Source organism: Oncorhynchus kisutch, linkage group LG2, assembly GCF_002021735.2.
Source record: "Oncorhynchus kisutch isolate 150728-3 linkage group LG2, Okis_V2, whole genome shotgun sequence".
NCBI lineage: Eukaryota > Metazoa > Chordata > Actinopteri > Salmoniformes > Salmonidae > Oncorhynchus > Oncorhynchus kisutch.
Genome location: NC_034175.2, coordinates 42613992 through 42639801, shown reverse-complemented (window position 1 = coordinate 42639801; position 25810 = coordinate 42613992). Strand labels below are relative to the sequence as shown.

The window sequence follows — 25810 nt, the reverse complement described above, 5'->3', positions numbered from 1 at the left end:
CGTTTAATAGCATATTCGGGAATAGTACTTTCTCCTTTCATATCTCCACATACATAACATTATACCATCACACTCCACTGATGAGTCATGTAATCTAAAAATGAGTCATGTTCCACTCAGAGACACGTTATTCTCATTACTAATGAGACGTGTAATCCTTTTATCCTCTAATGAGGCATGTTATTCTCATTACAAATTGAGACATGTTACCCTCAAATGAGATTTCAAATGAGATTTCTGAGATGTGTTATCCTCGACCTGTAGATCCGACGTGTGGTGATCGACTTAGGTATTTACATAAAATAACATTTTAGATCGAAAGACTCACACAGAACTGGAAAACTGAGCTCACATTCACACTGGAGCTAGTCCCCTGACAGCTCTCATTCACTCAGTACGTTATAGCTACATTTCAATCTCTTGTTATCCAAATGTCAATCAGCTTAATGTCCAAATTTCAATCAAGCTTTTTATCCAAATTTCAATCAATTTAATATTCAAATTTCAATCATATTATCCAAATTCTAATGTTAATAGTAATCATGTAAATCAAATTATCCAAATTTCAATCAGGGGAATGGAAACACTAGGACTTAGATCTTCCATAAGGCGCGCATACTAGAAGCAAAGGCATTTTGCAAACAGGGTTTGAGTTTGAATAAAACCAGTTCATTTAGTAAATCTAGCCTGCTGTAATTATTTTCAAGACATAGAGCTAATGCCTGCACCTTATGTTAAAATAGTATTAGTTAGCTTGTCCACTATAACAGGTTCAAGCGTAACAAGATACATTTGCTTTAAAGATACAACTGCTTTCAACGCGCACTAATCGGGTGTCCCTGTCGCTAGAGGAATGACTTCAACTAGCTTTGGCTGACATTTTTTGGGAAAGGAATGGTAACTACACTGAGCAGCTAGTTGGCAGAGTCAAAGTAGACTTTAATAATATATGCCATTTAGCAGACACCTTTATCCAAAGCAAACTGGGTACATGGTAGTGGAAACAGGATTGCAATTTTGATATCATGGATTTATTTTTTATTTCACCTTTAACCAGGTAGGCTAGTTGAGAACAAGCTCTCATTTGCAACGGCGACCTGGCCAAGATAAAGCTTAGCAATTTGACACATACAGAGTTACACATGGAATAAACAAAACATACAGTCAATGGATGGTCAGTCCTTGCATCTATAGCTCTGTCTATGAATTTGAGAGTGGTTATATTTCTCCAGCCCCGTCCCTCAGCTTTTTACCGAAAGAGGAGCAGGGAGACACTTTGTTATTGTTTCTACTGCTGATTGCCACTTTAAGACGTTAAGATGGAGATTAAATACACACCGAAATATGTTACAGATACTATACAAATGTCCCATCACTCAGGGTGTTAGTGAATACACAGCATCCAGCACAGCAAACAATCAATCAAATGCATTTTACAAAAGCCCTTTTTTACATCAAAATAAGAACCACAGTGGTTATAGAGGGTGCAACAGTTCAACACCTCAGGATGAGGTGAAGATTGTGATTCTGAGCTCTCAGGTTCATACATCGAGTTATGGTCTTCACTGATCTCTCTCTCCGTCAGCTCCATCTGTGGTGTATAGGGGCAGGACTGATGCTGATGGTTGTGAGTGCAATCTAGCTGGGCCCTGAGCTCTTTAGTGATGGTCCCGGTGGACCTCTTCACCGCAGCACAGGAACACTCTGGCACCCAGAGGTCAGTTTGGCATGCTGTACTAACCGTTCTTTCCTGTTGGTAGAAAACAATTAAAGCAACTATAGGCTATAGTTATTGTCACGCCCTGACCTTAGATATCCGTTTTTCTATATATTTTGGTTAGGTCAGGGTGTGACTAGGGTGGGTACGCTAGTTTGTATGTCTAGGGGTGTTATACTGTATGTCTAGGGGTTTAATATGTCTATGTTGGCTTGATATGGTTCCCAATCAGAGACAGATGTTTATCGTTGTCTCTGATTGGGGGATCATATTTAGGTAGCCACCTGCCTCATTTATGTTGTGGGATCTTGTCTACATTGAGTTGCCTGAGTGCATACCAGTAGCGTCACGTTTCGTTTGTTCTTTATTTGGGTTGTTTTTGGTGAGTTTCGATTTATTAAAATTGTGTGGAACTCAACTCACACTGCACCTTGGTCTCATCTTTATGACGAACGTGACAGTTATATTCAAGAATCAACGCATATACGGTATATTGGCCAATTCATATCCAAAATGGCACCAGGGGTGACAGATTGTGTCTTGAAATAAACATTATCCTTAGAAATAACATGGATTTGCATGTACCTCCTCTGCTTAGAACCAGGGTGAAACCTTTTCAGGGAAGATGTCATTGTGAAGAGAAAAAAAAAACATTTTGTTAAGACAACTCAACCCAAATATACCTGTCTTGTATGCTTTGTCAACACACACACACATTTATTTTTCAGAAAACATTAGCTATGGCAACTTCAGTCTCGCTAAATGAGGTGGAGCTAACAAAAAATTACAAATACAAATCTGTCAACCAAATTTATTACAGTACTTGACTATCTGAGGTAGAAGTTAGCTACAGTAACTACCTAAACAGTGGCACATGGAGAATCTGTGTTGCAATTTTAGTTGCAGTTGAGTTGCTTGGTAATGTTATTTGCTGGGGGGTGTTACACAAAAACAATTCAGAGGCAATTAACTAGTTACCTTCAACTAGAGTTGCAACAAAGTTGTCCAGTGTCTAACGCTAGCCTAGTCAACAACAGTCATGACCGGTTAACATTACCTCAGGCTCCATTGCATTGACTCGTGTAGACTCCTCCATTCAGTCGCTTTTGGTTGACTCCGAAGTCAGCGATGTTTGATAATGGTCGGTCGGTAACCCCTACACCATAACCCTCGAAATTGTAAATAGCGGCATAAGCAGAGGGCTTCAACGTAGGCCTATGACTCCTTTCCATTTGAAAACTCTTGGTTGGTCGAAAGTGCCCTTCATCGTGAAGTCTGCCACTGCGAAGTGCTGTCTGCAGATCCTACTTGTCACGGGATTCTTCTGTTGAAGGAAAGGCAGACCAAAACGCGGCGTGGTTTGTGTTCATCTCAATATTTAATTAAAGAAAGTACTGAACACTGAATACAAAAACAAATAACAACCGTGAAGCTAAATGAGAACTGTGATGACACAAGCAATCAACATAGATAATCACCCACAAACAAACAGTGCAACCCAGGCTACCTAAGTATGATTCTCAATCAGAGACAACTAATGACACCTGCCTCTGATTGAGAACCATACTAGGCCAAAACATACAAATCCCCAAATCATAGAAAAACAAACATAGACTGCCCACCCAACTCACGCCCTGACCATACTAAATAAATACAAAACAAAGGAAATAAAGGTCAGAACGTGACACTACTAGTTCGAGCTGGCATGTTCTTCCTCTTCAGGACATGGAGCCACTTCTTCAAAAGTTGTGGTTCCTTGGGCATCCGATGGTAGCTTACCAAGGGATTATTTTGAAGCCAATTCATACTGCCTGACGCTATATAGTTCATGTTTGAATTACTACTTGTTGTTTCCATTTTCGTTGTCCGCACCTAACCTCTCTCTTCGAGTCACTCTCCGCAAAAACTCAATACCACAGATAATTTGATGATTGCTGCGGCTCCAGCAGTGCGTCGACACCGGCCTCGGGGACGACCAGGAGGACGAGGCGCAGGGCGACCCCGATGGAGACGGTGGAACTCTCGTAGCATGGAAGGATCTAACACGTCCTCCACCGGAACCCAGCATCTCTCCTCCGGACTGTACCCTTCCCAGTCCACGAGGTACTGAAGGCCCCTCGCCCGACGTCTCGAATCCAGGATGGATCGAACGGAGTACGCCGGGACCCCCTCAATATCCAGAGGGGGCGGAGGAACCTCCCGCACCTCAGCCTCCCGGAGCAGGCCAGCCACCACCGGCCTGAGGAGAGACACATGGAACGAGGGGTTAATACGGTAATTGGGGGAAGCTGTAACCTATAACATATCTCGTTCACTCTCATCAGGACTTTAAATGGCCCCACAAACCGCGGACCCAGCGTCCGAGAGGGCAGGCGGAGGGGCAGGTTTCGGGTCGAGAGCCAGACCCTGTCCCCCGATGCGAACACCGGGGCCTCACTGTGGTGACGGTCTGGCCAACTTTCTGGCGCAGAACAGTGCACTGAAGGTGGACGTGGGCGGCGTTCCATGTTTCCTCCGCATGCTGGAACCAGTCGTCCACCGCAGGAGCCTCTGTCTGACTCTGATGCCATGGAGCAGAAATGGAGAAATGGAGAAAGGTTAGTGGAGGAGTGGCGGAGCGAGTTCTGGGCCATCTCTGCCCAGGGCACGAACACCGCCCACTCCCCCGGCCTGTCCTGGCAATAAGACCTCAGAAACCTACCCACATCCTGGTTGACTCTCTCTACCTGCCCGTTACTCTCGGGGTGAAAACCTGAGGTAACTCTGACCGAGACCCCCAGACGTTCCATGAACGCCTTCCAGACCCTTGACGTAAATTGGGGACCCCGATAAGACACTATATCCTCAGGCACCCTGTAGTGCCGGAAGACGTGTGTTAACAGGGCCTCCGCAGTTTGTAGGGCCGTAGGGAGACTGGGCAAAGGGGGAGACGACAGGAAAAACGATCCACAACGACCAGGATCGTAGTGTTACCCTGTGAAGGTGGATGATCGGTTATAAAATCCACCGACAGGTGCGACCACGGCCATTGTGGAATGGGTAAGGGTTGTACCTTACCTCTGGGCAGGTGTCTAGGAGCCTTGCACTGGGCGCACACTGAGCAGGAGGAAACATAAACCCTTACGTCTCTTTCTAAAGTCGTGTCTAGCCAGACACCTAGGCACTTATATATGTCCACATATTCTAGGTCGGAACCATCCATGGTGGTGATGATAGAGACGCTCACCCGCCGCTCTGCCCTCGGATGGGTGGTCGAAAACTGCTTAAATTTAAACTTAAATTGTGTAGAAATGCAGAAAATTAGCTTTAGTTGCCCCAAAAATTTCAGGGGGAGGACCCCCAGACCCCTCACCAGGTTATGTCCCCCACACTTCTAAAAGCAAAGTTGTGCGCCTAACATTAAACTACAGAATGTCACTGGATAGAGATACAAGCATCATTTTTGCTTTTATGACAAAGCCGGTCAGAGAAATACAACACTGCACAATCACTAGGATTGGGTGTGGTGCATGCTTATAATCATTTCAATGTGAAAAGGATTGATCATAATACTCAGCCCAGTACCATTTGTCCTCCTCCTATTCATTGTGCTTCAGACAGAGAATCACTAGTGTTGCCCCAGGTAAAAGCCATGCAGTGTTTGGGCTATGATGAATTATTTATCAAATATTTGACCCACTCAAGATGTTAATGGACTCCAACAAAAGCCACTGCTGAACCACTCAGAAACAACATTATTTCATTGTGACAAACATCCATTGTTAGTTTACACAAGACTTCAATATCAGTTAAATTAGTTTCTTCTTTTGTCCTATATACCCTCTCGATAACCCTCTCAGATGCAGACGTTATAATTCTGTGTCAATTCATGATGATTTTACTATGTAAGCCTGTGGACGGCACTGAGTGCCAAAACGCTGGTTGTACATACAATGATTGGGAGCATATTTAGTGCCTTTCTTTATTTTTTATACAGTTAACCTTCTGTTAGTCAGCATGGTCCTCTACAATAAAGGTGGGTGTGCGTCACCTCATGGTTTTGACTAAATTCATGATGTCCAAACATCTCTCAAACAATCCAATATTTAATGTCTTTGATCACATACTGTACCATTAGGTCTTTGTAGTTAAAGCACATTTTGTGGAGAGAAGAGACATTTGTCTGCAACATTTCCTCACTGCAACCAGAAGAGAGAAACAGTGAGTTTTCTCCTATCAAACAGATCATTCAATGTAAAGTGCTCATTACAATTTGGCACATGATAAATTAACCCTTTCAGCTCCTGCCTGGATCTTAAGTGGGACTAACGCTGATTGCGGTGTTGGTGCAATAATGGTGGTCAAAGTCTTAAATTGGGTGACTGGAAAAGCTTTATGTCTAATGCTTTTGTAATCATGTGGTTAGTTACTTGAGACAGGTCCAGTCCAATTTGTGGTCCTCTCTTTCCAAGAAAAAATTATATTATTTAGGATGATGAACACAGTGCTTTAATGCTTTAAATGTGTGTCTCCAATATCCTGCTCCGTTTCCTGTTCGAAACAGTAATACAATAAAACACACGAAGCAGGAACTTCTTACAAATGATAGTGTGTTAATGGCAGTCTGTCTTTATGAGACGTAATTGGGAAAAATTTAGCTTTACTGACAAGGATTTGGGGACACACTGACAAATGTGACTTGATCAGGATTCAGACACTGATTAAACCTTTAAAAGGCACAGAGAGGAAGACTTGTTGTAGCAACAGATGTTTTTTCAGAATTGATTTGACAGCAACAGATCGTTCCCTTGTAGACAGAAGTCTGTTGTAATGTTAGTCACCAGACAATGCCGCCTGTTTTGTAAAATAGCGGCCGGTTAGGTATTTTTCAAACATTGCCTGAATCACATCTATGGAATTGAGTGAATCTATTGCATCATACAAATTCATGTTAATTTGTCCACATTTCCAACCATGCTAGAATGTAGATGATGCAGGTTTCACTCTGCCCTGTCATTAGCTAGTAGCTACTGTATACACCCAGTAGGGCCATGCAAAGCAGTGACTAAGGCTGAGCTGAGTAGAAAACATGAGCTGGCATTGACTGGCTCAAGAGACAGAAGCGCAGCTGCCACTCCTAGCATTGTACCTGCCTCCACCATTCATTCATTCGCCCAGAAGCCTCCAGTTAATAAACAGGGACTGGCAGCTCTGACCTCTCAGCATAGACGTCAGCTGCTACTGCATCTCTGATGAACTGTGTCAAACACACAGGCGTTGAAATGTAGCTCTGATTTAAGTAGCAGTTGCTATGGGCCTAAAGCAATTCTCCCTATTGTATCTTGAAATACGAGTGCATTCAAGACGTTTATACCACTCAAGAGCAAAAAGACAGTATAAGAGACAGTATAAGTGTCACGCCCTGGTCTAAGTATTTTGTGTTTTTCTTCATGTATTGGGTCAGGCCAGGGTGTGGCATGGGGTTTTTGTATTGTGGTGTGTTTTGTCTTGGGGTTCTGGTGTGTATGTATTGGGATTGTAGCTAGTGGGGTTATCTAGCAAAGTCTATGGCTGTCTGGAGTGGTTCTCAATCAGAGGCAGGTGTTTATCGTTGTCTCTGATTGGGAACCATATTTAGGCAGCCATATTCTTTGAGTTTGTCGTGGGTGATTGTCCTTAGTGTCTTTGTTCCTGTTGCTGTGTTAGTTGACAAGTATAGGCTGTTTCGGTTTTCACATTATGTTTATTGTTTTGTAGTGTTTGTGTTATTTTGTGTTTACGTTTGTTTGATTAAAAATTGATCTACATGCTGCGTTTTGGTCTGACTCTCCTTCACCACTAGAAAACCGTAACAATAAGTATAAAATAAATGGAATCTTGTATGAAATAACTGTATAATGTTCCTTTCATGAATAGTACATCATAGAGTTCAGGAAGAGTTACGATATGCAAAGGAAAGTGAGTCATACTACTTGATACCCATAACAGTAAAAGACCATCATGCAACTTAGAATAGACTAATACCAATTCATATCCAGCATTTTGTTCAATGAAATCTGAGACTGCATTGCACAAAGACAGGCATAAGGTATTCACAGGTCAGCAAACCATTAAACATGAAAATGTATTGCAGCTGAATACTGTTGTGTTCATATTTTGTTTGGAATAGATTTGAAATGAAACAGTATGCTGTAAAGCAGTGGTTCCCAAACTTTTTTAGTCCCGTACCCCTTCAAACATTCAACCTCCAGCTGCGTACCCCCTCTAGCACCATGGTCAGTGCACTCTCAAATGTTGTTTTTTGCCATCATTGTAAGCCTGCAACACACACACAATACATTTATTAAACATAAGAACGAGTGTGAGTTTTTGTCACAACCCTGTTTGTGGGAAGTGACAAAGAGCTCTCATAGGACCAGGGCACAAATAGTAATATAATATAATATAATCAATCATTTCGCTCTTTATTTAACCGTCTTACATATAAAACCTTATTTGTTCATCGAAAATGGTGAATAACTCAGGTCACAGGTTAATGAGAAGGGTGTGCCTGTATTTCGTTTTCATGCTAGTGAGGGCTGAGAACCCACTCTCACATAGGTACGTGATTGCAAAGGGCATCAATGTCTTAACCGCACGATTTTCCAAGGCAGGATACTCTGAGCGCAGCCAATACAGAAATCTGGCAGTGGCTTCTGATTAAATTCAATTTTCACAGAACCGCTTGTTACAATTTCGATGAGGGTCTCTTGTTCAGATATCGGTAAGTGGACTGGAGGAAGGGCATGGAAGGGATAATGAATCCGGTTGTTTGTGTCATCCGTTTCGGGGAAGCACCTGCGTAATTGCACACCCAACTCACTCAGGTGCTTCGCTACATAACATTTGACATTGTCCGTAAGCTTGAGTTCATTTGCACACAAAAAAATCATACAATGATGGAAAGACCTGTGTGTTGTCCTTGTTAATGAGGACAGAGAAGAGCTCCAACTTCTTAATCATAGCCTCAACTTTGTCCCACACATTGAATATAGTTGCGGAGAGTCCCTGTAATCCTAGATTCAGATCATTCAGGCGAGAAAAAACATCACCCAGATAGGCCAGTCGTGTGAGAAACTCATCATCAGGCAAGCGGTCAGACAAGTGAAAATTATGGTCCGTAAAGAAAACTTTAAGCCCGTCTCTCAATTTTTTAAAAGTGTCAATACTTTACCCCTTTATAACCAGCGCACTTCTCTGTGTTGTAAAAGTGCTACATGGTCGCTGCCAATATCATTGCATAGCGCAGAAAATACAAATGAGTTCAGGGGCCTTGCTTTAACAAATTTAACCATTTTCAAATGTCTTTCAAGCTGTCAGACATTCCCTTGGCAGCAAGAGCCTCTCAGTGGATGCTGCGGTGTACCCAAGTGGCGTTGGGAGCAACAGCTTGCACGTGCGTTACCATTCCATTATGTCTCCCTGTCATGACTTTTGGGCCATCAGTACAGATACCAACATGAGCAGCAGTTACGTTTGGCTACATACAGACCGTTAGTGGAATTCCCGCGAGAGAGTAACGGTTAATGTATTCTGGAGTATTTCGTGGTGTGATATGCAGTGTAATGGTCAGGATTTACTGTATACAGTACATATCTCCAAATAAATGATTAAAAATCATGTAAGACTTCCATTCAATGACGTGAGGCTATAATTCTGGAACTCCATGGACAACTACATTGTAACATGATTGATTTGTAGTGGTTTATGTATTAAATTAATAATCCACATTTAGTCCATTAAAACATCTTATAATTGGGGCCACACATTTTCACTGGTCAGGTCACATGATCAAATAAAAAGTGTTTGCTGACATGGAAAAAAAGGGACCTTAGATGAATCCATTTAACTCACTGGCCACTTGATTTGGAAACATTTGTTAAGCATGCAAAACTTGGATAACAATGTATTTATAGAGTATGTTGATGTACTGTATGGATTGCAATGTCGCAAATGAATAGTCAAACACGTGTGATGGAATAAATTCATATTTTACAGACATACCTGAGGTACACGTATTCTTTATTCTTTTGGCTTTTTAATGAGATGGGTTATATCTTGCATGCAGTTTACTCATACACTACAAGCATAATGCATATCAAGATGTGATCTATTAAATGTTACGTAATTAAAACATTCATTGTGTATACATGTATAGTATATACATATTAGGAATGTTTTTATTACATGCAACATATGCTCTTCATAACATACTTTTAAACATTCGAATTACAGACACTTGTGACACTTTATACAAAGGGAACAGCTGACAAAAGTAACATCCTGAGGAATTGGATAACTATGTAAACAAATGTAGGAAACAATCGAAGACGCGTGCTGTCACACTAGCCTTGAGACAATCATATTCAGAATTCTCTGAACCTGATGTTCCATCTTAGATATTTATTATGATAAAGCATGTGAGGTAAACTGTGACCACAGTTTATAAATGACACAAAATAAAAGATGAAAGAATCCAAATGAGAAGTCCATTTCCCCTTCACTAGATCACATGAGGCGTTTCCAAATGAAAGGGTGTGGTGAAGCTTAAATAACTAAAGTGGCTATAGCGCAGACAGTGCGGCCATATTGTATAGCAAACTATTTACAAAACAGTTGTACAGTACAAAGAAAAATGATTATATTACAATATTTATATAGACATTGAGTGTAATCTAACTACAAAATCTTCCCACGGCCTCAACTGGATGCTTCATACTCTGGTCTGTCTGCCATATAGAGCAGAGAATGCAGAATATAATAGATATATGTATTAAATAACATTAACAACTTCATATATTCCATTATACATGAAATATCACATAATATATCAAATATATTTGTATATTTCATATATTATAGAATATGTACATACAGATACATCAATAACGATGGAACATGATTTGGGAAGTGGGTAGGAAAGGTCAACTCAAAGCAATTTAGATTTGGTAAAGTTTTATAGCACTTACTAATGATGTTGCAGTACCAAAACTGCGGAGTACACAAGATACATGCTTTTGGAATGCCTCTTAAGTGAGCATATATGACACAGAATACAGTGTTTCACCTGTCAGACGAGGCTTGGAGATTATTTGAGGCGATTTACACCTGATGGTCACAACTATACTGTGCAGAGGACGTTCATTTTATCATTCACCACTGTGACGAGAAAAGACAGTATAGACTTTGAGGCCATTGTGGTTCAAGCTGGACAGAAGAGCTGGACTACGAATACTATGTGTATCAACTCTGTGAGCCAGCACTAAAGATGAATGTATTCTGCATTGTACTGTGGTTTCTGATGAATGAAAGGAGGAAAACTATGTTTTTCTAGAGCGTGTTATTGTTCGGAAAACTGATTATAGGCAACGGTTGTTGGTAATGGTATTTGGACTGTATGCTCAGGAGAAATCTTTCCTGTTGATTTGTAATAGTGAGAGTAACATAATGATAGATTCATCAAAGTATGAGCCCCTCAGACATCACGGAGAGAGCAAGCTCATTTTGGTGAGGGTGCGTAACGCAACACTGTAATCATGGGTAAGCATTCATGCAGGTCTACATGTCGATTGAACTGCAGCAATCCCCCTAACTGCACTGCAGCAATAATGGTTGTCATGAGTAGTCATGTCTTATGCTCGAAACAGAGCCCACACATGCATAAGCTCCACCATGTACCTTCATTTAAAAACGGTTTATGAGTGTGCGGGCCACAAATTTCGGCCCTGCACCCCACAAGGATGTGTGTTTGATCACAACTTGACTAGTCAAGTTGTATGAACATTTAAAGTGAACACGACTACCTTTTAAAGCAATACATGGAACCCCTCGTTTTACAGTAAAACATATGTTTACAAAAATAGTCACACAGTCAACCTATGAGTTTTAAAAACAAGATTCTGTCAGAAAACTAAGTTAGTAAATCATATGGCAGTTATAATGCAAGAGACTGGAAGCAACCCTGGAAGTACTAGCTGCAAGAGAAGTTACAGTATAACTAAATGTTTCTGATTGGAACAACACACAACATGTTTTACCTGTCCCTATAAAGCTGGCAAACATTTGTTTTAGTCCCCACAGAAATTAACATCCAAACAACTGGTCACCTTACAGCCTAAGAGGTTGAGTCACTACCTCATGTTAGGCACCAACCTTACATCTAGACTCAAGTAAGCATTGTCAGTTTGGCATAGATATTCACACCAAAGAAGGGGTTCACTTGACGCATTGGTCACCTTCAAAGGCTGTAAACAATTTGTAGCAGAATGAAATCTATGCTAAATCTTCCCAACATTCATGTACTTTTTTTTCTCCTTCACCTCCTTCTTTCTCTTGTCTTTTTCATATTTGTTTTTTTCAGGTTTTGTGACACTGTCATATGATGGGGGAGAAGCTGTGGAGGGTGTCATGTCAGTTCTGTCTGAAGTAGAGATCTCGGGAAATGTGTCTATGACGAGAACCTCTTTATCAAGGAGCGTGCCTCCACTTTGTATCTTCTCCTTGTACATGGCAGAGGCCCGCTTAACAATACGCTTGAGAAGATATCGTCTGAAAGCTCTCTGGATGACCAGGGCAGACATGTCCTCTAGCTTGCGGCGCAGTGTGGTGGTGATTGGTTCGTAGGACACCTTGGAGGGGTTGGAGGCCATAAAGCGCTCCTCCATTTGACCCCGGAGGATGTCCAAGCCTTCGCCCTCGCCCAGGACACGTTTGGTGAAGGCAAACAGGATGTCCAGGCAGTGGATGCGCTCCCCACTCACCATGGGTAAATCCATTGAGCTCAACTGGATCTTGTTGGGCTTAGAGATGCGTAGCGGGGGGTCTAGGGCGTCAGCAAAGTCTGACAGCTTGTCATACTCCATGAACTGGGTGGCCCGCGCATCAAACTTCTCCCAGACTTCGTAGAACATCTCAAAGTCATCCTCGCTCAGGGGCTCAGCGCTCTCCTCAGTGGCCACACTGAAGTTCTCTAAGATGACAGCAATGTACATGTTGACCACAACAAGGAAACATATGATTATGTAGCTCACAAAGAAGATAATGGCCACAGAGGGGTTTCCACAGTCTCCCCCCTTGTACGTGCTTCCTGGGTGCTCTTTCCGGCTGTCGCAGTCTGGCTCTCCTTTGTTGAGGATGGGGGCCAGCAGGACATCCCAGCCCCCTGACGTGGTGATCTGGAACAGGCAGATCATGCTGTTGCCGAACGTCTCAAAGTTGAACATGTCGTCAATCCCAGACTCCTTCTTGACGTATGCAAAGTTGGACATGCCAAAGATTGCATAGATAAACATCACTAAGAAGAGCAGAAGACCAATGTTGAACAATGCAGGAAGTGACATCATCAACGCAAACAAGAGTGTACGGATTCCCTTGGCACTCTTGATGAGGCGAAGGATACGGCCAATTCGGGCCAGTCGAATGACTCGGAATAAGGTTGGTGAAACCAAGTACTTCTCTATCACTTCCGAGAGAAACATACCTGAAAGGACAGAAAAGAATTACACATAATAATCTCCAAAGCATAATATCACTTTGCAGTATTACAATTATGAACAATAGGTGAAAAGTCTTACCAATTATCGACAGGATAACAACGATAAAGTCAAATACATTCCAACCAATGGTAAAGTAGTATTGTCGGAGTGAGATCATCTTCAGAATACACTCTCCGGTGAACATGACAATAAACACCAGGTTGATATTGTAGAGAATTTTACGAATGTCGTTTTCCTGGTCATCCGTCTCCACCATCATGGTGACCATATTAAGGCATATAAGAATCATGATGACAATGTCGAAGGCTTGCTTTGTAATGAAATCAAAAACAAATCCTTGAAACTTGTTCTGGAGGAAACATAAGAAAGAAGCATTCTGAGACACCAGGATGTGGAAATCGAGGTTCATGAATTGAGGAATGTCTTTGTTGAGAAACATCGTGGTACAGTATGACCTTACCACTGGCCTAGGGATAGGCTTTTGGGGTTTCTTTGAGCCGAGCTTCTTCATAGCATTGTAGTATTTCTTCTGTTCCTCTGTCATGAAGATGTCTTGACCTCCAAAGTAAAGAGGCAAGACAAGCCTAGTTAAATTCTTACACACATTTAGTTGCCCATTGTTGGAGGGAAGAATCCTCATTACGTTAAATCAGAGAAAATGGATGCATGTATCATTGCATACAACTTTAAAAAATACTTATCTTTTTCTTTTGCTGATTGAAGTTGTCTATAATAACACCAATGAAGAGGTTGAGTGTGAAGAAGGATCCAAATATGATGAATACCACAAAGTAAAGATACATGTACAGATTCACTTCGTAGTCGGGTTGATCATCCAACTGTAATAGAATAGCGTAGTATTACCATACATGAACATCATAAAACCAAAATATGATCATATATAAATAGACAATGTGCAAACACAAACAACCATTAGTCTAAAATACCTTGTGAAAGGAATGTCTGAAAAAACTTACATTGCGAGAGTCCACAGCTGCATACATGATATCCATCCAGCCTTTGAATGTAGCCTTAGAGAGAAATTAAGGAACATTTTACTACCTAATAGTTAAGACACTTGTTCAGAAGGACATTGCCCTCGCACAACTTGTTTGCCCACACGAAATTGCTACAATATCTTTAGAAAATGTCAACAAAATATTTCTGGTGAAAGGTGAATGGACAGCCACTCACCACTTGTAACAGTGCCAGATAGCCTGCTCCCACGTTATCAAAGTTGATCTTGACATTCTTCCAGTGGGTACCTTTCAAAGCCAAACATTCTGTCTTGTTTGCCACGTCTCTGACTTCGAAGCGCTCACTCGTGGTCATGTTGATACAATGGTAGTATTTCCCTGCAAACAGGTTGACACCCATAATGCTGAAGATGAGCCAGAAGATGAGGCACACCAGCAGCACATTGAAGATGGAGGGGATGGCTCCAAGCAGAGCGTTGATGACCACCTGCAAGGATTCACACAGACAGTCTCAGATATAGAACCAGAGACAATATTGCATTGGATAATGATCATTTTCAGCACTGACAATATATACAAATGTAGGATCTTAATCACCCCGTTGCAGGATAACTTTCCTGCATCGCAGGAAATGTAAAACTTGTGGGGTATTTAAGGTTTAAAAAGGCTTCTGAAGTTTGTAATTCCCACTTTGAAATTTCAGACCTGATTTTCCCTTACGAAAAATGTATCCCATCCCTACAAAAATGTCCATTCATTATAACCATAATAATCATTCCCATTCCAAGTTGATGCATGATTATTTTACTGCCGTAGCAAACTGGCTCATATTAAGATCCTACATCTGTACTGTAGGCTACATGTTGACTTTGATTGGTGACGGTGGAAATAGGAAAACACAAAGTGTTTAAATGCTAGCGTAAAGCTCAACACAAGTGTCACTAACACCACAGCTTATCAACGACCATGACAACAACAAGGAAAAAAGGAACGGAAAGGACAAGGGGGAAATGTATTTGTGAAGGAGAGACTGTGATGGTGTGTTTACTTGTTTGTAGTGATTTACAATTAGGCTGCAGTGTGGAAAAAGGAAACAGAAAAAACCTTGTAGAGGCAGGATGAAGTCACATAATTTGTTAACTGTAAATGAAAAGCACAAACACAAAAATGAAGAAATTGTTCATGTTAAAAGCAGTACCCAGCAGCAAGCAACATCCAAACACAGTACAGTTTCAAAGTGCAGAAATAGAGAGCCAGTGAAGCAATGAGAAGTCAGTCATGCAGATGGGATAATTCAGTGACAACCACGTGAGGAGAGACCGTCGTCACAGCACTGGCATTTGATCGATAAGGACTATGTTGGTTATACCAGTCGACACCCTTCCCGCACATATGACATCCAAAACCCTGGCTAGAGTATGTTGCTGTGAGAGTACTGCACAAGTTTATGATGGTTAAGTGCAGTAGCCTCCAAGACTTAAGAATGTTTTCATGTAGTTTAATTAACTGAAGTCCAGTTAATGCCATTTCCACGTCTTATTGATTCTTTTCCAGTAACGCCGACATCCTCTGATGAGTGCATGTGACCTGCCAGTGGGACTGATGGAAACTCTTGTGTTATAACATCCTGAAAACACATGTAGGTGGAAAAGGAGGAATAGAAGAGGAAAGGTATCTCTAAATATACACTGATCCCATGTTTCATGAGCTGAAATAAAATATCCCCGAAATGCTTCTTCACCTGCTGGATTGTTTGAGACCAGCTGATGAAACTGTGGGTTTGCACAACTGAAGAATTTCTGCACAAACTGTCAGAAACCATCTCAGGCAAGCTCATCTGCGTGTTCGTCGTCCTCACCGGGGTCTTAACCTGACTGCAGTTCGACATCGTAACCGACTTCAGTGGGCAGATGCTCACCTTCGATGACCACTTGCAAATTGTAGAAGTGTACTCTTCACAGATGACAGACAGTGTGTATGGTGCTATGCGGGAGAGCAGTTTGCTGACATTGTGAACAGAGTCCCCGTTGGGGGCGGTGGGGTTATGGTATGTTCAGGCATTAGCAACGGACAACGAACACAATTGCTTTTGATCGATGACAATTTGAATGCACAAAGATACCTTGACAAGGTCCTGAGGCCCATTGTCGTGCCATTTATTTGCCTCCATCACCTCATGTTTCAGTATGATAATGCACAGCCCCATGTCGCAAGGATCTATACACAATTCCTGGAAGCTGAAAATATCCCAGTTCTTCCGTGGCCTGCATAGACATGTCACCCATTGAGCACGTTTAGGATGCTCTGGTTCAACGTGTACAACGGTGTGTTTCAGTTCCCGCCAATATCCAGCAACTTTGCACAGCCGTTAAAGAGGAGTGGGAGAACATTCCACAGACCACAATCAACAGCCTGATCAATACTATGCGAAGGAGATGTGTCGTGCTGCATGAGGAAAATGGTGGTCCCACCAGATACTGACTGGTTTTCTGATCCACGTCCCTACCTTTAAAAAAAAAACGTTATCTGTGACCAACAGAGGCATATCTGTATTTCCAGTCATGTATTTCAATAGACTGATTCCTTATATAAACTGTGACTCTTTTACATTTTTCCATGTTGTGTTTATATTTTTGTTCAGCTATTGGGTTGCTGTGGGCCTTAGTTTGACTACAGAGCTCTGTATCCTTGCAGGGAGCTGATGTCACGTTGATAAGAGGCTGTCATTAGAGCCATGTAGAGTACTTGGAGAATTGTGCCAATGCGGGCCAATGCTACAAAAAGTCAATTCTGACAAAAGCTGTATCCCTTCTAGCCAAAACCTGTTAGTTACCCATGAATGTTTCATGGGGAATATTTAAACAATGCTATGTAACTGAATGTCTAGAATTAGAAAACAAATCTAAATTCTAAAAGTTGGTGTAACTCTCTAAATATGTGGCTCTGGCTGTGATGATATGCACTATGAGGCAACAGCACTGTAAAAAATAATCTAGTTTTTTCAACCAATTATTATTAAGTAGCTAGTTTTACAGCCTTTCTTTTGTTCACTAAACTTTTTGGTCAAAGTATTACCTGAATTTAACATTTTTAGTTGGCACAAACTTAGCTCCAACATGAGAAAATGTGTTTAATCAATTTGTCTCATATGTTCATTCAACCAGAAATGATTATTTTACCACAAAAAAGGCTGTGGAACTAGTCACACACACACACACACACACACACACACACACACACACACACACACACACACACACACACACACACACACACACACACACACACACACACACACACACACACACACACACACACGGCCAGATCTTTAGAAAGCACAGTGTTTGTCATCACCAACCTGGGAGTGAAATTTGACCCTGTGCTCTCCTTCTGTAAAACATCATTCTTTCGAACATCTCCCGCCTAAGACCCTCTCTCACCACTTCTGAAGCAGGAAAGCTTATCCATGCATTAGTTTTCTCCAGAATTGATTATGGGAATGCAGTACTTGGGGGCCTGCCTGCAAACTCAATTAATAAATTACAACTCATTCAAAACAGTGCAGCAAAGATTATGGCACCCCATACTTGCTGACCTCCATTGGCTATGTGTCCCTCAAATAATTGACTTTAAAATTCTTCTCCTGGTCTACAAAGCCCTAAATGGCATCGGACCTGCCAACCTGTCAGATATACTCTCACCCTATGAACCTCCATGCACCCTACGTTCAAGCCACGCTAAACTGCATCATGCACCCAGGACCCAGCTAGGAACAATGGAGGATCATGCCTTTTCATCCCACATACCACGCCTTTGGAACTTTCTGAAATTCTCAGGGCTTTTCAGACTGTTGAGTCTTTTAAAGCAGGCCTCAAAACTAATCTTTATCGGCTGGCCTACCCTTCCTCCTAGACTTTGATTGTTGCTTTTATGATATGGTTATATACAGTACCAGTCAAAAGTTTGGACACACCTACTCATTTTTCTTTACTTTGACTATTTTCTACATTGTAGAATAATAGTGAAGACATCAACACTATGAAATAATACATATGGAATCATGTAGTAACTAAAAAAGTGTTAAACAAATCAAATAGTCAACAAAGTAGCCACCCTTTGCCTTGATGACAGCTTTGCACACTCTTGGCATTCTCTCAACCAGCCTCATGAGGAATGCTTTCCCAACAGTCTTGAAGGAGTTCCCACATATGCTGAGCACTTGTTGGCTGCTTTTCCTTCACTCTGCGATCCAAACCATCCCAAACCATCTCAATTAGGTTGAGGTCAGGTGATTGTGGAGGCCAGGTCATCTGATGCAACAATCAACCACTCTCCTTGGTCAAATAGAGGTGACAGCCTGGAGGTGTCATGTTGAAAAACAAATGATAGTCCAACTAAGCGCAAACCAGATGGGATGGCGTATTGCTGCAGAATGCTGTGGTAGCCGTGCTGGTTAAGTGTGCCTTGGATTCTAAATAAATCACTGACAATGTCACCTGCAAAGCACCACCACACCATCACACCTCATCCTCCGTGCTTCACGGTGGGAACCACACGTGTAGATCATCCGTTCACCTACTCTGCGTCTCACAAAGACACGGCTGTTGGAACCAAAAATCTCAAATTTGCACTCGGTCTAATGTTCATTGCTAGTTTTTCTTGGCTAAAACAAGTCTTTTCTTCTTATTGGTGTCCTTTACTGTAGTAGTGGTTTCTTTGCAGCAATTCAACCATGGAGGCCTGATTCACACAGTCTCCTCTGAACAGTTGCTGTTGAAATGTGTCTGTTACTTGAACTCTGTGAAGCATCTATTTGGGCTGCAATCTGAGGTGCAGTTAATTCTAACAAACTTATCCTCATCATCAGAGGTAACTCTGGCGGTCCTCATGAGAGCCAGTTTCATCATAGCGCTTGACGGTTTTTGTGACTGCACTTCTTGAAATTTTCCAGATTGACTGACCTTCATGTCTTAAAGTAATGATGGACTGTCATTTCGCTTTGCTTATTTGAGGTGTTCTTGCCATAATATGGACTTGGTCTTTTACCAAATAGGGCTATCTTCTGTATACCACCCCTACCATGTCACAACACAACTGATTTGCTCAAACGCATTAAGAATGAAATAAATTCCACCAATTAACTTTTAACAAGGCACACCTGTTAATTGAAATGCATTCCAGGTGACTATAGTGAATGCAAAGCTGTCATCAAGGCAAAGGGAGGCTACTTTGAAGAAACTCAAATATATTGTTTAACACTTTTTTGGTTACTACCTGTTTCCATATGTGCTATTTCATAGTTTTGATGTCTGCTATTATTCTACAATGTAGAAAATAGGCTAAATAAAGAAAAACCCTAGAATTAGTAGGTGTGTCCAAACTTTTGACTGGTACTGTATAATTGTTTTTTTAACTTTTATTTTTTACAATTTTATTTTATGGACTTTGAGATCATTCTTGTAAATGTCCTCTCACTGTGAACTGTGTTTATTTTCAGCAAACTTAACATGTGTAAATGTCCAACAGGTCCCAGACGTGATCAAAGGAATTGAGATCCGGGCTCTTCGCTGGCCTTGCCAGAACACTGACATTCCTGTCTTGTAGGAAATCCCGCACAGCACGAGCAGTTTGGCTGGTGGCATTATCATGCTGGAGGGTCATGTCAGGATGAGCCTGCAGGAAGGGTACCACATGAGGGAGGAGGATGTCTTCCCTGTAACGCACAGCGTTGAGATTGCCTGTAATGACAAGCTCAGTCCGATGATGCTGTGACACATTGCCACAGACCATGATGGACCTTCCACCTCGATCCCGCTCCAGAGTACAGGCCTTGGTGTAACGCTCATTCCTTTGACGATAAATGCGAATCCGACCAACATCCCTGGTGAGACATAACCACAACTCGTCAGTGAAGAGAACTTTTTGCCAGTCCTGTCTGGTCCAGCGATGGTGGGTTTGTGCCCATAGGCGACATTGTTGCCGGTGATGTCTGGTGAGGACCTGCCTTACAACAAGCCTACAAGCCCTCAGTCCAGCCTCTCTCAGCCTATTGCAGACATTCTGAGCACTGATTGTGCGTTCCTGGTGTAACTCTGGCAATTGTTCTTGCCATCCTGTACCTATCCCGCATGTGTGATGATCGGATGTACCGATCCTGTGCTGATGTTGTTACACGCGGTCTGCCACTGTGAGGACAATCAGCTCTCTGTCCTGTCTCCCTGTAGCACTGTCTTAGGCGTCTCACAGTATGGACATTGCAATTTATTGCCCTGGCCACATCTGCAGTACTCATGCCTCCTTGCAGCTTGCCTAAGGCACGTTCACGCAGATGAGCAGGGACCCTGGGCATCTTTCTTTTGGTGTTTTTCAGAGTAAGTAGAAAGGCCTCTTTAGTGTCCAAAGTTTGCATTACTGTGATCTTAATTGCCTACCGTCTGTAAGCTGTTTGTGTCTTAACGACCGTTCCACAGGTGCATGTTCATGGTTCATTGAACAAGCATGGGAAACAGTGTTTAAACCCTTTACAATGAAGATCTGTTTCGAAATGACATACTTGACACACATTATACATGTTCATTTATACAGTAATTTGTGTTCAACATGCCCTCACCTGGGATTTGAATGCACAACCTCTTGAGTCACAGCATGCCAATCTTCCTGCTATTCCACCATGTCTGTGTCAGTAACTGATTTAACCTGTATTGTTATTCTTTGCACTTCAAAGTCAATCTCAGCTCTGTTAAAAGTACACTCAAGAAAAACTATTACATTTATGATAGTGATTAAGGAGTAACATTCAAACAGAGTAATATGCTCCACCAACATTAGACAAGTATATGGAAAAAACTCAAATCAATGATGATGAGAATAGTCAAGTGAACTGTTAATTGACAAGGTCATGGTGGCGTAGCAGGATGATTGCAATGTCATGAACCAAGAGATTGTGAGTTCAAATCCCAGGTGAGGACACGTTAAGTATTAATCATTGTGTAAATTAACAGGTGCAATGTCAGTTGGTTCAACGCACTGCATGTGTAAATAGTTCCACAGCCATTGTTTAGTTAAAATGCCTAAAAATAATCATTTGTAGTTGAATGAAGATGTGAGACAAATTGAGCAAACACATGATTTTAAGTTGACAGAATTTTTGCCTACGTTTTATTCACGTTGGAGCTACGTTTGGGCCAACTAAAACTGTTACGTTCAGGTAACACTTTGACCGAAAAGTTGACTAAATAAATCAAAAATGCTTTGGAACCAGTTACTTGTTAATATTAATTTGAAACAACTAGATTTGATGGTGATTTTCTTTTACAGTGAGGGCTCTGGGGCCTCATTTAATAAACATTGGGTACGCACAAAATATGCCCCAAAACATGCGTGCACCAGTTTTCACTCTAAAGTTGGAATTTATTACAACTGAACTTGAGGTGAGAATGTGCTTATCCTCCTGCAAACTTTAAACCACGTGTACGTATTGCAAGAAGGCAAAAGTAGCCGAGTAGTAGCTTTGTGCAGGAATGTGCCTATTAGATAGACTACTATAATTTCAAGTTTTTGCATCTGAAAGGGAGAGCGGTTTATTACATACAGTAGAATTTTACAGGTGATAAGACAGTTGATCTTTTGCATTGAAGTGTGTAGCTACCAACGTAAGTACTGTAGTTTTCTTTTTTTTTCAGAGTAAACAATGTTTCAGAATTCGGGAGCATAGCCTATTTAGATTTGGGAAAAAGTAAATGCCAATCATTATTGAATTCAAACTATCTGTTTGCAAGTACACAACAAAGTGCAATGTTTTTGTTTTTCAGACAAGTATCATGCCTGGATCTGTTTCACCTGTCCTTGTGATTGTCTCCACCCCCTCCAGGCGTCGCTTATTTTTCCCAGTGTATTTATCCCTGTGTTTCCTGTCTCTCTGTGCCAGTTCGTCTTGTATGTTTCCAAGTCAACCAGCAGTTTTCCAGTTCTCTTGCTTTTTGCATTCTCCTTTTTCTAGTCCTCCCGGTTTTGACCCTTGCCCATTTCTGGACTTTGTACCCGCCTGCCTGACTAATCTGCCTACCTTGACCACGAGCCTGTCTGCCACTCTGTACCTCCTGGACTCTGATCTGGTTTTGATCTTTTTGCCTGTCCACTACCAATATCTTGCCTACCCCTTTGGATTAATAAACATTGTAAGACTCCAACCATCTGACTCCTGTATCTGCATTTGGGTCTTACCTTTTGCCTTGATAACAAGTTTAGATACAATGGCGCCCTGGAGGAGATAGCTGCTGTTACGGTCTCCTAACCAATTGTGCTAATGTGTGTGTTTTTTATGTGTTTTTTGTAACTTATTTTGTACATAATGTTTCTGCCACTGTCTCTTATGACCGAAAAGAGCATTTAGATATCAGGACAGCGATTACTCACCACATACTGAAAAACACATTTTCTTTAACAAGTCGGACACAAAGAATTTCCTTCAGACACCAGACTAGGCCCTCATCCCCGTCATTCGCAGGAAAAAGAGACAGAGATATCAGGGACGTAGGTTGGGGTGCCTTGTAAAGATCCGACAGCGAGTGGGTAATCTGCCTTCACTATCAGTCCTATTAGCCAACGTACAATCATTGGATAACAAAATAGACTACGAACACGTATATCCTACCAACGGGACATTAAAAACTGTAATATCTTATGTTTCACCAAGTGGTGGCTGAACGACGACGTGAATAACATACAGCTGGTGGGTTTTACGCTGCATCAGCAAGATAGAACTGCTGCCTCAGGTAAGACAAGGTGTGGCGTTCTGTGTATATTTGTAAACAACAGCTGGTGCACGAAATCTAATAGTAAGGAAGTATTGAGGTTTCACTCACCTAAGGTAGAGTATCTCATGCTAAGCTGTAGACCACACTATTTAGCAAGGGAATTTTAATCTATATTCTTCGTAGCTGACTATTTACCACCACAAACCGATACTTACACTAAGACCCCAATCAATGAGCTGTATATGGCCATAAGCAATCAGGAAAACGCTCATCCACAGGCAGCGCTCCTAGTGGCTGGGGACATTAATGCAGGGAAACTTAAATCCATTTTACCAGCATGTTAAATGTCCAACCAGAGGGAAAAAACTCTTGACCACCTTTACTCCTCCTGATTCCTGCTTACAAGCTAAAACTAAAATAGGAAGCACCAGTGACTCAGTCAATAAAGAAGTGGTCAGATGATGCAGATGCTAAGCTACAGGACTGTTTTGCTAGCACAGACTGGAATATGTTCCGGGATTCTTCCGATGGCATTGAGAAGTACACCATATCAGTCACTGGCTTCATCAATAAGTGCATCGATGACGTCGTCCCCACAGTGACTGTAATGTGCATACCCCAACCAGAAGCCATGGATTACAGGCAACATCCGTACAGAGCAAAAGGGTAGAGCTGCTGCTTTCAAAGAGTGGGACTCTAACCCAGAAACTTATAAGAAATCCTGCTATAACCTTCGACGAACCATCAAACAGGTAAAGCATCAATACAGGACAAAGATTTAATCGTACTACACCGGCTCCGACGCTCGTCGGATGTGGAAGGGCTTGCAAACTATTACAGACTACAAAGGTAAGCACAGCCGACGAGCTGCCCAGTGACACAAGCCTATCAGACAAGCAAAATTACTTCTATACTCGCTTCAAGGCAAGCAACACTGAAGCATGCATGAGAGCATCAGCTGTTTCGGACGACTGTGTGACCACGCTCTCCATAGCCAATGTGAGTAACACCTTTAAACAGGTCAACATTTACAAGGCCAAAGGGCCAGACGGGTAAACAGGAGGTGTAGTCCGAGCATGTGCAGACCAACTGGCAAATGTCTTCACTGACATTTTCAACTGACTGAGTCTGTAATACCAACATGTTTCAAGCAGACGCTGTGCCCAAGAACACTAAGGTAACCCGCCTAAATGACTACCAACCCGTAGCACTCACGTCTGTAGCCATGAAGTGCTTTGAAAGAATGGTCATGTCTCACATCAACACCATTATCCCAGAAACCCTAAACCCACTCCAATTTGCATACTGCCCCAACAGATCCACAGATGACGCTATTTCTATTGCACTCCACACTGCCCTTTCCCACCTGGACAAAAGGAACACCTATATGAGAATGCTATTCATTGACTACAGCTCAGTGTTCAACACCATAGTGCCCTCAAAGCTCATCACTAAGCTAAGGACCCTGGGACTAAACACCTCCCTCTGCAACTGCATCCTGGACTTCCTGAAGGGCCACCCCCAGGTGGTAAGGGTAGATAACAACACATCCGCTATGCTGATCCTCAACACGGGGGCCCCTCAGGGGTGCGTGCTCAGTCCCCTCCTGTACTCCCTGTTCACTCATGACTGCATGGTCAGGCACGACTCAACACCATCATCAAGTTTGCAGATGAAACAACAGTGGTAGGCGTGATCACCGACAATGATGAAACAGCCTATAGGGAGGAGGTCAGAGACCTGGCCGTGTGATGCCAGGTTAACAACCTCTCCCTCTTCGTGATCAAGACAAAGGAGATGATTGTGGACTACAGGAAAAGGAGGACTGAGCACGCCTGGGCTGTAGTGGCTGTAGTGGAGCAGGTTGAGAGCTTCAAGTTCCTTGGTGTCCACATCGCCAACAAACTATCATGGTCCAAACACACCAAGACAGTCGCGAAGAGAGCACGACAAAGCCTATTCCCCCTCAGGAGGCTGAAAAAGATTTGGCATGGGTCCTCAGATCCTGAAAAAGTTATATAGCTGCACCATCGAGAGCATCATGGTTGCATTACTGCCTGGTATGGCAACTGCTCGGCCTCTGACCGCAAGGCACTTCAGAGGGTAGATCGTATGGCCCAGTACATCACTGGGGCCAAGCTTCCTGCCTTTCAGGACCTCTATACCAGGCGGTGTCAGAGTAAGGCCCTAAAAATTGTGAAAGACTACAGCCACCCTAGTCATAGACTGTTCTCTCTGCTTCTGCATGGAAAGCGGTACCAGAGTGCCAAGTCTAGGTCCAAAAGGCTTCTCAACAGCTTCTACCCCCAAGCCATAAGACTCCTGAACAGCTAATCAAATGGCTACCCAGACTATTTCAATTGTCGTCGTCTCCCCTCTTTTACGCTGCTGCTACTCTCTATTTATTACCTATGCATAGTCACTTTAGCTCTACCTATATGTACATATTACCTCGACTAACCGGTGCTCCCGCACATTGACACTGTACCGGTGTCCCCTGTATATAGCCTCGCTACTGTTATTTTACTGCTGCTCTTTAATTATTATTATTTTTATTTATTTTTATGTATTTTTAACACAAATTTTTCTTAAAACTGCATTGTTGGTTAAGGTCTAGAATGTAAGCATCAAGGTCTACACCAGTTGAATTCGACGCATGTGACAAATAAAATTTGATTTGATTTGAGATACAGCAAAATATTCTGCCAACCCCTCCAAAAACATTTGATCAATGTTGCCATGCATTGCTATTTTGTTAGATACTGTCTTGGCCAAATTCCAATACTTCTAATGTATATAGCAAAAATACCAAAAAAATGTCACCATAAAAATGTCACCATAAAACCA

The 25810-nt window shown here is 42.1% G+C and overlaps 1 protein-coding gene and 1 long non-coding RNA gene across 2 annotated transcripts in view; both read right to left on the bottom strand.

Annotated features, from left to right (window-relative positions):
- Positions 1 to 1009: 1009 nt before the first annotated feature.
- Positions 1010 to 3199, bottom strand: LOC116356630 (uncharacterized). Its single transcript, XR_004205049.1, has 3 exons — positions 2775 to 3199; positions 2303 to 2329; positions 1010 to 1750 (listed from the first exon to the last, which is right to left on the bottom strand). It is a non-coding gene; the product is annotated as an uncharacterized LOC116356630 (long non-coding RNA).
- Positions 3200 to 9740: 6541 nt separating this feature from the next.
- The window catches only part of LOC109866299 (sodium channel protein type 2 subunit alpha), a 51471-nt gene continuing 35401 nt past the window's right edge, over positions 9741 to 25810 (bottom strand). The window contains exons 22-27 of the mRNA XM_020454893.2: positions 14425 to 14694; positions 14208 to 14261; positions 13932 to 14069; positions 13691 to 13795; positions 13309 to 13579; positions 9741 to 13214 (exon numbers count right to left, since the gene is read on the bottom strand). Coding sequence (XP_020310482.1) covers positions 12013 to 13214; positions 13309 to 13579; positions 13691 to 13795; positions 13932 to 14069; positions 14208 to 14261; positions 14425 to 14694 — 2040 coding nt within the window. The 3' untranslated portion in view covers positions 9741 to 12012. The remainder of the gene's footprint in view (positions 13215 to 13308; positions 13580 to 13690; positions 13796 to 13931; positions 14070 to 14207; positions 14262 to 14424; positions 14695 to 25810) is intronic.